The sequence below is a fragment of the Lycorma delicatula genome, chromosome 5 (assembly GCF_047948215.1).
Source record: "Lycorma delicatula isolate Av1 chromosome 5, ASM4794821v1, whole genome shotgun sequence".
In the NCBI taxonomy this organism is placed as follows: domain Eukaryota; kingdom Metazoa; phylum Arthropoda; class Insecta; order Hemiptera; family Fulgoridae; genus Lycorma; species Lycorma delicatula.
In genome coordinates, this window is record NC_134459.1 from 120,186,462 (window position 1) to 120,200,526 (window position 14,065).

At 27.0% G+C, this 14,065-nt stretch overlaps 1 protein-coding gene across 1 annotated transcript in view; it reads left to right on the top strand.

Moving 5' to 3' along the window:
• LOC142324522 (protein amalgam-like) overlaps nt 1–14,065 on the top strand; it is a 423,072-nt gene that overhangs the window by 202,944 nt on the left and 206,063 nt on the right. Inside the window, exon 4 of the mRNA XM_075365350.1 lies at nt 1,446–1,570. Within this exon, the coding sequence (XP_075221465.1) occupies nt 1,446–1,570 (125 nt within the window). The remainder of the gene's footprint in view (nt 1–1,445; nt 1,571–14,065) is intronic.

Consider the following 14,065-nt stretch of genomic DNA (forward strand, 5'->3'; position numbering starts at 1 on the left):
CTACTTATCTCTTAAAAATAGAACAATTATTTTTTTAGGCAAACTCCGATTTAATAACGAACATTTAATTTTTCTTTTCGTTAATCGAAGATTTAAAAAAAAAAATATAAAGTGTACAACCCCCACTAAACGTAGATAAAAAAATCTTTAACTTTTCTTTTTACTTATGATACAAAATTAAATTGCAAAAAAAGTTTATTTATTTCTATACCATATTTTATCATAAATTAGGAGTTGAAATAACATTGAATAATTCGGGAATCCTGTAGAAGAAATATCTTAGTTTTTCTCAGATTATGCCGTCAAACAAACAAGCTTTTTTAAAACAACTTTATAATACACTATCGATTGGTAACACTTAACTCATTTTAAATTTATTTTATAGAAATATTTTTGTTTTACTTGTAGTAGTTACTACTTTAAATATATACTTAAAAAACAGAGAATTTACGTGTTTGTATTTTAATGCATGAAAATAAATTATAAAATTGAGTGTAAAAAAAAAAGAAAGCAAAAATAACTAATTGAAAAGTTTTTAAAATCGATTATGTTACACAATATTTTAAGGTAAATTTATAAAACTTTACCTGCGTCTTAAGTTAGCCTTCGATACAGGAAAAGTTTTTATAATTTCCACTCTGAAATAAAGTGTACTGTAGTCGATTTTAAAACTTTATAATTCTTTTTTTTAATAAATTACGTCATTGACATAAAAATATTAAAATTAAAAATAAAACAAGAGATCAGTAATTTGTCCGTGTAGAACGGTATTTAATAATACAAATAGTTGTCAAAAATATTATTTCTTTTTTGAAATATTTTTTTTGATTTGTTGCACAGTTTTACTTGTGAAATTTTACATTTGTTAAGGAAATTAAATGTTTAATTCTTTCTGTAGGATCTTTGTTTTTGGAAGCCTAAATTGTATAGCGTTAAGCAACTTTCAAAATAGTTAATTGGGAATTTTTGACCTAGTATCCTGCTGGATGTTTCTGCATTCCATTACGATAATACTGCAGATACAATTAATATTTTGAGAGATCAATCATCCGTATTGATTTATGGCTTAACCTAGATTGTCCCATTACTTCTAACCCGTTTAATTAATTGAAAATTTGTTTTCATAAAACAAAAAAATTAGCAACTTTACAACTAAAAGTATGATGTACAGCGCTTATAAAACTGCAATATGTACCTTTATCTCCGTGAGAAGTTAATCGTTTTTAAAATCTTTTTGTTTAATTTTTCCTTGTTTATTTACTGTTTTTCCTTTCATTTTTAATATGTTGATCTTATAATTATCATAAATTCATCATCATTCATTAAATAAATTATTCGATATTTAAATTAATAACATAAAACATTTATTATTTTAGAAATTCTAAGTAATTTTAAAAATAAATTTTCAAATTGTGATTTGCATTTTATTATTTTTGATTTTACAGTACCACCTCATATAGAGGGTTTATCACCACCAGAAGGTGTTCTTGAAGTTGAACAAGGGTCAAGAGTGCAAGTTGAATGTCATGCCAGCGGTCAACCTCAACCAAAGTTATCTTGGTCAAGAGAGGTATTTTTAAACATTGTATTAACAAAAACTCATTAGTTTTAAAATACGTTTGTTTTAAATTATTTAAAAACTACGGTTAACTTTTTTTTCATAAAAAAATTAATAAATTAATTTTTTAAACCAACTGTTCATCTGTATATATCTTTTTATGATGTTAAATATATTTTTTTTTTTTTAACAAGAACATTTATTTCAATAATTCTGTTCTACTTTACAATATTATAGTGTAACTTTTTATAGTGATCTCACAATAGGGATACAAATAAATTAGTTGTTAGATTTTAGAGTCGAAAAATTATACGGCTTAGAAAATAGAATTTAGAATATTTTTGTTTATTAAATATTATTGCTTAGAAATATTTTTTACAGGGTTATTCTTTTACAAAGTATTTGTACACATGCTTCTGATATTCAAATTATCGTAACGAGGCACTTCAAGAAAATTGTTTTAAAAAATTTTCTTCGATGTGATCTAAGCATAAAAAATTTAATTTAAACATGCTCTGAAAATTAATCAAAAAAACTTAAGTAAAGATTATTATCTAATACCCGGAAGGAAATTTTTCATAGAAATTTCAAAAACATTATTGTATAAAAAATCTTTCTATTCTCTTGTTTGTTGGCTATAACAGTAGTATGCAATTTAAGCTTTTTTAAGATGCACCGAACCAAACTGTATAATAAAACGTTTTTAGTTTTACAATTTTTTAGTAACTGATCCGCTAATAAAGGCATTTATACGGATTTGAATACTAGATCGTGGATACTGGTGTTCTTTGGTGGTTGGGTAATTAACCACACATCTCAGGGATGTCGACCTGAGACTGTACAAGAATATACTTAATTTATATTTACACAAATCATCTTCATTTATCCTCTGAAGTAATACCTTATGATAGTACCAGAGGCTAAATAGAAAAAGAAAATGACTGCTTCCGTTATCGACTTTATTTTAGTTTTTTCTTTGATGTTTATGTTCTAGACTTTATCGATATTCCTTGCACTTATATTTTTACACTTTGCTCTTATATAATAATTATTAATAAGTTTATTATAATTAATGTTAATTATATATTTGTATATACTGTTTAATATATGTATACATACACATACATGTATAGTTCTTTGAAAGATTTCAATGGAAACGTCTCTCTGTATGACTTAATTTTTGTAATCAAATTTACTTATGTCTCCGGTAAAAATAACCGGTTTTTAATTAACATTGTAGGGGGAAAAGTCATACAGAAACGTATTAAAAATGTAATCGCCTAATATGTGGGATTTAAATTTTGTATGTTTATTTATAACGTGTTTATATATATGTTTTTTTAATATTTACATAATATATGTTAATTTTAAAGGTTGTGTAGAAGATTTGTGTGTGTGTGTGTGTGTGTGTGTGTGTGTGTGTGTGTGTGTGTGTGTGTGTGTGTGTGTGTGTGTGTGTGTGTGTGTGTGTGTGTGTGTATGTGTACGCGCGAGCGCTTAAATTAGCAAGACTGTATCAGTGTCGGTATATTTGTCCTTTGTAACTAAGAGATAGTTAAAAAATGTTGAATCTTACTGCGGAGACCTTTGTATGACGAAAGCGTTAATTGTGTCTTTGTTTAAATCTCCGTCTCTTTTGACTAACGTAAAGCTATGTGCTACTGGAACTGTTTAGTTTGTATACTTCAAGGATATAATCTGTTTGGAAAGATCTTTTTCTGTAAGCTTTCGTTTATCAGATGTTTCACCGAAAGATAGAGCAAGAGTGTAACAACATATTCTTCCATACATGTCATTAGGTTAAGTGCATCCTGAGTGAGTAAATGATAAAATAAAAAATAAAAACCTATTTTATGACAGTTGGATATTGCTGCTAGTAAATGTTCCAAATGTAGATTGAAAGATAATGACAGTTAAAATTTTAATCTTGTAAATTTCTATAACTAATTAAATGTGTTCAGATTTAATTCACTAAAAATTTGGCACCGTTGGTATTAATATAATTGTATAAATTAAATTTCCATTTACCAACAATAAATTGTTGGTAAGTGAAAATTTAATTTATACAAATGTGTTCATTCTGAAAGTTTTATTAAATCAGGTTTTCCTTCACGCTTAATCATAAATTCTCTTCATAATCAATAACTTTCTATTCTATCCCTTAATCTGCGTGTGTTATTTATAGATATATTAAAGAGAATTCTCTTCTTAGACAAAAGCCAAAGACCCCAGGAAAATAAGGTTCATTCTTACAGAAACGTTACTTATATAAATACCATATAGAAGAGTTTGTTACGAAAAATTACATTTCCTTTCTACCCACGGAAAACCAGCAGATAATTTTTTTATTAAATGTTTGGTATCTATTGTCTGATTTTAATAAATTAAAACCTAAAAGAAAATTTTCCACTAACTTACAAATTTCACTTTTAGAAATCAAGCAGTTATTTGCAATAGACGCGACTTAGTCGGTAAATCACAATATCGCTGCAAAACAATTACGTTAAAGTCCAAAAAACTGTTCTCCAAATTAAATTTTTCATCTTAATCTTTCTGAATATAATATTTTTTTTTTTTATATTCCATATAATATTTAAAAGAGTACTTTTTATCCATGTCTTTTATTATAAGCACAACGATTGTTATACAAATGAATTCGATACAAAAAAAAACTACCTTTCCTTTATTTAGGAAAATTGAGAAAAAAATAAGATATTCTTTTAAAACTTGATATTTCGAGGACATTTTAAATGATTTTGATAAATGTATTTTAAATTTTATATGAAGGAAATATGTAGCTATCTCTTACAAAATGAGGATTTTTCAGTGACTGAAAGATGATATAAAATATTGCTTTGAAATTACTCCTTTATTAAGCTTTACTTTTCATCCAAAAATGGGATTATCTGAATAAAATTTACGATAAATACATACGCAAGTTCAATAAAAAGGTGGTAAAATAATCATTCTAATCGGTAAAGTGTTTCCTGAAATTTAATCTAACCGACAAATTTAATTTTAAACTAATAAAATTAAGAAAAAAGTAATCTACAATGAACTTCCAGTAATTTCAGCTCCCGTTCATTAATAATCTATTTACATTGTGTATTCGTTTTCTTATTTTTATTAGTTTTTATTTTTTTTGTATTTCTAATAGTAACTATTTGTATTCTGTATTTGTAGCACTAACGTTTTAGTATTTTTAACAGTTCTTTTTCATAATATGACGATGTAAGGCAATTTAAATTTAAAAATATATACAGAGAAATTCAAGAAGAAAAGAAATAATTAGGAAACTGATTCTAGAGCTTGGAATAGGAAAAAGGTTCATATAAACATACGTCCAAAAACGCTTTGTTGAGTAACGGCTAACAAAAACTTTCACCCGGATTTCAATTTTCCTGATAAAATGTTGTCATATGAAATTTTAAGGCGTTATATAAGAGGTAAACTTGTTGGTTTCTTATGTTTTTGACCTGAAAAGTCAAATACAGGTTCCAGAACTGTATCTCCGGCAGTTTTCATTATTTCCAACGTGAAATAGAAAACTTCGGTGACAAAATACATGTTTTTTTTATGTTTGAAGCATAATAACTTTGTTACATCCGTAAATTGATGAAAAAATCTGAGAAAATTTATGTAATAAAGTTTATGGAAAAAAAGATTTATTATTTAAAAAAGTAAACACAAAAACAAAAAACAGAATAAAACTTTCCACAAAAATGTGAATTTGTAAAAATTAAAAACAGCTGTTTTTAGTACAATAAATTTTGTCCTTTGAAAAATTAGGTTTGACAGTAGTACTAACTGTATACTTCGAAATTAGTTTGAATGCTACTCATGGTATAAAATGATTACATGTTTTAATAACGTTAGGTGATTTAATTGTTTCTGTCATAATTTTGATTGTGTTTAATTATTTTTGAGTATCAAGTTACGTAGAGGTTTTGGTTTTTTTTACTCTAAAATGTAACTACAGTTTTCCAATTGAATTTTAATTAAAAAAGTGAAATTTCCGTTTTGAATTCATCGTTCTGAAAAACGCCGCGTTTCTTCACTCAAGCAGAATGTACTGATATGATTTTTATGTGCGGCTTTTGCTATGGAAATGCTCCAACTGCGGTGAAAGAATGTTGACGTAGGTATCCTGGACAAGTAAAATAAAATTCTAACCGTAAAATATTTTGTAGAATTTTTAATAATCTTCTTCGTAGACTGGTACTTTTACCAGTGCTCATGTTTCATTTGAACGTCAACTGGTACATGGAGATGAAAGAGAAAACATTCTTCTGTTGATACAGCTTAGTCCTACAACGAGCATGCGAAGAATTTCTGCAAGACTCAACATTCCACAAAATACAGTACGGAAGACATTACATACTCACGGACTACGTCATTATTATTGTGTACATTACTGTAAAATAAAAATGCTAAACCTAAATAATGTATTAAGATCTAAAAATTATTATTATTATTTTTTAATTTAGGTTTAAAGTCCCTCCAAATTAAGATTTATGAATGTTTTGTAGTTGTTTTTTTTTAATTTGGAACGTTATCAATAAGTGTCAATTAAAGGTAAAATTAAAATATTTAATTTTTATTTTTTAATATTTTTTTAAGTCGGTTTTGATTATTTTAATCTAAAAAGACTTGTTTTAAATTTGTATATTTTATTTTAATCTTGACATACTTTCTCCTTTTTGGTTCTTTTTTAAAAATAATTATGGTTTTAATAGAGTTTAGATTTAAAAGAATCCTTAGTACTAAGGTCAACATTAAAACCAATAATAAAATTCATTTAAATTAAGTTGTCTAGCTGGCTGGGTAGAATAAATTGGGGAAACGGGGATCTCATCTTCTTCTCTTTAGCCGATATTAACCAACTTATCTTAATTACTTTTTTAACGAAATTTCGGAGTAATCAGTGAAATCATATATTAATCTCAGTCTTTCCCTACCTCCTTTTCACAAATATAATTTATTTTTTAACCAGTTTCATAAAAAGAGGAGGTTCATCTCGCGCGCGCGCGCGCGTGTGTGTATATATATATATATATATATATATATATATATATATATATATATATATATATATCATATGTTAAAGACATATCTTCATTAAATTGCCGATTTCGTAATTTCAAAAGACTCGTTGGAAAACTAAGTATAAATAATATTAATAAACACATTTCCACATTGAAGAGACCTTATGCTCGGCAGCAGTCTTTTTACGTACTTTCACCGAGTTTCTTTCTTCTTATAGTCTTATTAAAATTTTAAATAAAATTAAAAGATCTAATGTAAAATAGACGTTAAAAAAATTGTAAAACTGATTTAAAAAAGTACATTATAACAGTTCCAGTTTTTTTTTTAATTTTGACATTTGAAGTGGTACCAAATTTAGGGTTACTTAATGTTGGTAATCATTACTATTTTTTTAATTTAGAGCCAATTTCTAGAAGTGGAAATTTAAAGAATTGTTGAAAAATACTGTTGTAGTACAATTGTTAAGTTAGTTTATTTTTTTATCGCTTTTTTATGTTATTTTATAGAGGTTTTGTATTTATAAAAAATATTTGGAAAGCGTAAAACAAGGTTTGTCTGCTATTTAGTTCCTTGTAATTACAACAATTTTTTTTTTTTTAATTTTCAAAAGCGTCAAAAACTCAACGACTTAATACTCTGATCAAACATGTATATCTTTATATAACATAACTTCCCGATTAACTGTCTCGTCAACGCAAATTTCAAACTCCATTAACTATGTAGGTAAGTTTCCAAATATACATTTCCTTTCTGTCTTTATAATGTAAGAGAAGGATTTTTTAAAAATCCATCCGTAAGGGGATAAAAAGTTGATCAAATATTTTTTATGAAAACTTTATACCTGAGGAACAGAAGATAAAACGCTAAATTGATATTTAAACTGTTCTTTGAAAACAAAAAGACACATGTACCACCATTCTTCAAAAACCCAATTTGGGGGACAAGAGTATAAGACAAAATTTTTTATGAAAATTTAAGTCTCACGCTTGTATTCTAGAACACGACTCCGGTCCACTTTCTCCAAAATTTTATTGGTAAATTCGATGCGATAAAGATATACTTTATCGCTCAAATTTTTGCGTGCATATGAGTTTTACTTTATTACTTTCTCGATAATTTTCTGTTTGATAATATTTTCAATGTCTGTATAATTCCACGGTATTACTAAAAGTAGTAAATGTTATATACGCGTATGAAAACAAATTATATTGGATACGTTACATGCTGTGCCATCTAAACGAAATCAAAAAATTATTAAATCGTACAGTAAAACATAATTTGTAACAAATTTAATTTTATACGTATGATTACGTATTTTATACGTTTAATTCAATAAGACCAAATTCATCACCTAAGTAAACAGACCAGTTTACCAATAAGTTAACTAAAACAGACTTTAAATTATGATAAAACTTTAACCAAAATCCTTAAGTTTTGTATAATATATATATATATATATATTTATTTATTTATTTCATGAGACAGCCGAAATATTTATCCAAGATTTAAAATAATTCCGGCATTTAATATTTCTTTTTTGCTATAATTTTACAAGTTTTCTTTTTGTTTAGATATTTATTTTATTTAGTTTTTATTTTGTTTGTACTGTGAAATATAGTTGCTTTAGTAAAATGATATTGTGTTCTGTAATATCAGTTATGAGAAATATCCGTAGTTTTTTTTTCGTTATTCCGTGGACACACTGAGTTATATAAACAAACGATATATAAAAGATATTTTACTTCTGAGGAACAATTTAAGAAAAAGCAGTTTCATTTTAAATTTATATCCAATATGCTACTGTATACACACGAGTATATTTTGATTACAGTACTAAAGTTATTTGAACTTGTTACAGTATTGTTATTTTTACGTAATATTTACCATTTATTCATGAAAACCTAAATTAAAAACGGATCATGTTAAGGATATAGGAATAAAAGATAATATGCAACTAAACAAATGCAGAAGGAATTATTGCGTATTAGTTTGTTTGGTCGAAGAAAACCCTAAGAGAAACCGTATATTAACAGTTTAAAGTTATTTAATATTATGTAAATAAATAAATATTGCCTTTGTGAGAGATCATATTATTATAGGTTCAGGCTACGGAATAATTCCGGAAAGACCAGGAGTAGGTGTCCTTCTTATTGTACGTGTAACAAAAAATACTCCTCCATCATTTGCCAAGAAAAATCAAGGAAAACCTTAGAAAAACATTCATCACCGTAGTATGAGAAAATCAATAGATATTTTAAAAATTAGGTTCTAAATGAAAATTTTACAAAACAATAATAGATTCTTTTTTAATTAAACCGTTTTATAAAAAATCAAAAATTGCTGTAAATATTTTTAAATTCCAGTTCTTTGAAGTCGGCGTCGAGTTAAAATCATTTAATGTTTATTAACCCTCTAGGTAGCGCCGTCTTTAAATATTTGAAATTAAAAGAAGAATTAATAAAACACGTACTACTTTCAGTTTTTTTTTACGATTCAGTGGTTTTAATTTTTTGAAAAGTTTATTTTACCGGTTTCTATATTTTATAAGATTATTTTAGATTAAAATATAAATAGGATTCTAAAAAAAACCTATTCTTATATGAAGAAGCCATTCAAAAGAAACGAGAAGTCAGTAAACCTGTATGTTCATGTAAAATTGAGCAGGGATGCAAAGAAACGTCGTAAAAAGACCACACCGAAAGGTTCTAAAAGCTTTCAGAATTCAGAAATTCATAAATAGGTAAATCATTTTTTATATTAAGTTTGCCAAATTTTTTAGAATCTTTATGAAAAAATATATAATATTATCATGCTGTAAATCAATACCCTATTAAAGTTCAACATTAAGTTCGACAAAAAGTAAAAATATTTGCAGTCTTATACAGTAACTAATTTTTCATTTAAAATCTTTCCATTTTAGTTATTTGGGAAAACATTACAACCGGACCATCGGAGGGAGACTACCTATACAAAATAAAATAAAAACAAATCTTTCTATTTCGTGAAGAATAAATTAAATTAAACAAATTCAACTTTTTTTAAAATACGTACTTATGGTTCGAAGTATTGTTAAAATTCATATTAATGTTTAAAAATAATTACAGAAAAATATTTTGTATGCAACAAGTAAATAAAATCGGTAATAAAAGCGGTCAATATCCCACTGTAATATGGAAAAAAATATGTAAACATACGTTTAATCCGACGTATAAAATTTGTTAATTCGATTTAAACTACTTATAAAGCAGTGGCGTAGCGTGGGTTTCAGCCGCCCGGGATGTAGGCCAAATTCACTGTCCGCTTATTTAGGTATAAAAATTCTAAAGAACATTTCGGCAACAATAAATTTGTTATTGTGTATTGTAAAGGGTACAAATAAAGAAGTCATGTATGTATGTTTTATAATTTAATAAACACATATGTTACAAGAGTTCTTACGCGTATGTCACTTATTGATATATACACAACATTTAGGATATGCATCGACAAGATTAAGTTCAGTAATTTTATGTTAGCGTCGATAAAGTTCAGTAATTTAACAATCACAAATCCCAACATTCACTTAAAGAAAATCATGAATTGGAGTTAATTGAGGCAATATGAATTGGATGACTCATGTTGCAGATGTTATTAGACAACATTGAACTTTATTCTTTATATGAAAGAATTAATTCTCGCTGAATATTCGTCCTGAACAATCCGAGCACAAAGTAAAAGACAGGAAATTACCATAAGACAATTGGTTAGTACAGACGGTGTCGCCAGTCGCTAGAGCGAACGAGATGACTGCACTCACTTAAAGAAAGAGGATTCTCTAGTTCCATCACAGATTAAATAATAAAAAATTCCGTGCTCATTTTAATCGGTCCGAATTGTAGGTGCGACAAAAATAATGAAAAGAAATGGTTCATTTCTTTAGTTTAAATTACAAGGTATTATTATTATTATTATTTATTGTGAAATTTTTCCGTCCGGAACGGGCCGCCCCCCACTAAGCGCTACGCGCTACACTACGCCGCTGTTTTAAAGCAAAAGTATTTGCTTTTAATAATATATATTTTTTTTTTTAACTGAATTTTTACGGGCATCGACTGCTAAGGTCATTAGCCCTCGTCACAATCTTTAAAAAAATTACTATCACCATCTGGATCGTCATATGTAAGGGTGTAAATTTTATTACACCCGTAAGGGTGTACATTTTATTTAAAAGCACAAACTACACAAAACATTTAAGACATAAAAGACAAGGACAATCACAAACACTTACGTATATGTATATACGTATATGTAAAGGGCCCCGATATTAAAATTTGAGATAAGGTTCTCCAAAGACCATGAAATTAAAATTAAAATTAAACTTATCAATACCATTTCTTTCTTTCTTTATATATATATATAAACTACCGCTTAGAGTATCTTTTACCACAGCTTTAAACGTTCATTTTATAGACTTTTAAGAAGTCCACTGGCGTGTAAAAATGCAACTATATTTTCTTAATTTCCATTATCCAGATCAGCTCTAATATTATTTGTAAGACGGAACCTCTTTCTGAGGTCCTCATATATAGTACACTCTTCTATTAGATGCTTGATTGTCAGTGTTTTATTACAAACACCGCACATTGGTCTCACTTCGCCGGTTAACAAATATAAATTTGTTAATCGCGTGTGACCGATTCTAAGCCTGGTCACCGCTACTTGTTCACGGCGAGTCAACTTAAAGTCGCTTTTCCATTTATAAGGAGAAGTTTTTACTGAGTTTAATTTTGTATTTAAACTCCTCCATTCAGCGTTCCACTTGTTTCTTACTATGTTTGTTAGACGGTTTTTAACATCTGCCACTCTTACAGGAAATGCATCCAAATCATCGCAGACTGTTGCCTTTCTGGCAGCTTCGTCTGCGATTTCATTACCTGTAATACCAGCATGCCCCGGAGTCCATACAAATACGCATCGCTGTCCTCGTTGTTTTAGTACGTATAAAATGGACAGGATGTTTGCAATTAGGACATCCTTAATGTTCTTGTTCCGAATTGCGACAAGTGCACTTAATGAATCGGAACATATTAGCACTCTCTCTTCGCAGTAGTGTTCAGTGTAGCGAAGAGCCTGCTGAATTGCAGTGAGTTCTGCCGTGTAGACACTGGCCACATCTGGCAGTTTCCAAAAGTGGGCTTCTTCATTGACATATATTGAGCATCCAACACCATGTTCGGTTTTAGAGCCGTCAGTATAAATTCTAATATGTTCTTCGTAGCTACTGACGGTTGCCAAAAATTCTTGATATTAATATATCAATATATTGTACATTGATATATATTAATATATTGATATGATAATATATATTGATATGATATATATTAATATATCAATATATTATATATATTAATATTCCTAATATTAATAATATTATTAGTATTACCTATAAAATTCTAATAGTATATTAATATATAATACTATTATTATTTAATAATACTAATACCTAATATATAATATTAACAGTATATTAGTATCATAGAAGTATTACCTTAAAAAAAAATCTATTGATTATTTAGAAAAAAGGTTTATAATTTGGATATATTTGGCTGGCCAATATTTTGTCCGCTCTTTGTCTAACAGTAGTAAACTTAGTAAGTATGCAAGAATTTAACTTTAATGTAATATTACACAAGCAGAAGAGTTGACAAAAACAACTGGTAATAATGTTGCTGAGTGATATTTGCATAAAACTTTAAACTTTAACTTTCTCTCAAGTTATAACTTGAAGATTATTTTATTACTCTCACAACTTTATATATTTAATTATTAAAAGAGAAAATAAATTTTAATATTTAAAAAAGACTGGTTAAAAAAAATGTGAAAATGAGAATAAATTCACAACTTTGTGGTTTGGTACTCGTTCATAAGATATCATAAAATGCATATATTGTGATATTTTGAGCTAATCTAAAAAAAAAAAAAATTATTCTTCTTGTACGAAATAAAAATAATTTCCGCTTTTATTACGCCTAAATAGAAAAAAAATTAAATGAAAATATTTTAAATCAATTTAAGAATTTAATTTTTTTTAAATATTAATAAAAATCAAATTTAATTAATTCAAAGCGTTATTTTAATTATTTTTTAAATGTTTTCAATGGGATTATTTTATGCAGTACTTTTGTTGATACTGCTTTTATGAACAAAACCCACGCTTCACCGAAATTTTCGTGACCCCGTTTGTAATATTTTATCTTTTCTACACACCCCTCTATCTCATTTTTTTCTTAAAAAAAAAAATTTAATCAAGCCTCCTAATACATAAGTTAATACAGAAATTTTTTGGTTGTGTGATAAACTACTACGTATAGTATCGATTAAATATACAGAATTATATACTATTATAATTGTACTATCTCCATCCAGGAGTTTATTATTATTATTATTATTTTTTAATTTTTATTTAAGAGGTCCTAAAAAAACGACCAAAAATAAATTGGAAGTCATATTTTTACTGATAACAATACTTTTCTTTTTTATAATCTACATTGGAAAAAAAAATTAAAGTAAACGTTATTTACATATTCGTCCCCAGTAAATCACTGTGTTAAGAAAAATATAAATCTACAAATATTTATAGAATATGAACTAGTATGTTTACTAGTAGATGTTTACTCAAACTATAGGTCTGATATTTAAAAAAAAATTGTGAAGAAATTTTCTGAAACAGCCAAAATATTCTAAAAATCATGTCCTTAATTATTTTTTAACTTTTTTAATTATCCATCAATTTTTTTTTAAATATCCTTGAAAATTAAAATAATTGTTTTTTATGGCTTTTAATTTGTAGTAATCAGCTATTTTTAGAGATATAATAACATAAAGAATGAAAAGAAAAATAAAGAAGCAATTAGGATAATAAAGGAAAAGCCTTGTATAAAGCCGTGTTGGATGTAGTTCCCATTCTTGTTATGATGCATTTAACCTACTTCTTTGATTGGTACATAAATCATGGATTTCTACTTAAATTATCTTTACCAAATTTTCATTATTCTCTTCCCTTGCACACATCTCCCTTTGCCTTACTTATGGATTAAAGTAGCTTAATCTCATTCCCTTAAAACTACCAAATTAATATTATCATACCAGAATATGTTTTGTATCAGAGTTTATAAATTCTAGGAACTTCTAGGTGTACGTGACTTAAAATTATTAGCATACGTGGTGAGGAATGCCACTCAGTGAAAATTATCTGTCTTTTTGAACTTAGAGTTTAATACGAAGCTCGGCTGATACATTTTTCACATATTTGCGTAGAATGCTAATGAAAAAAAAAATTTTAAATAAAAAAAGGAATAACGAAATAAACAATGAATAAAAGTACAATACCTAAGCTAAAAATTGCAGTATTTATTTTTCAATATAATCCGTTTACACTGTTTCACTTTTCCCGACGTATAACAAGTTTTTGCATTCCGACAA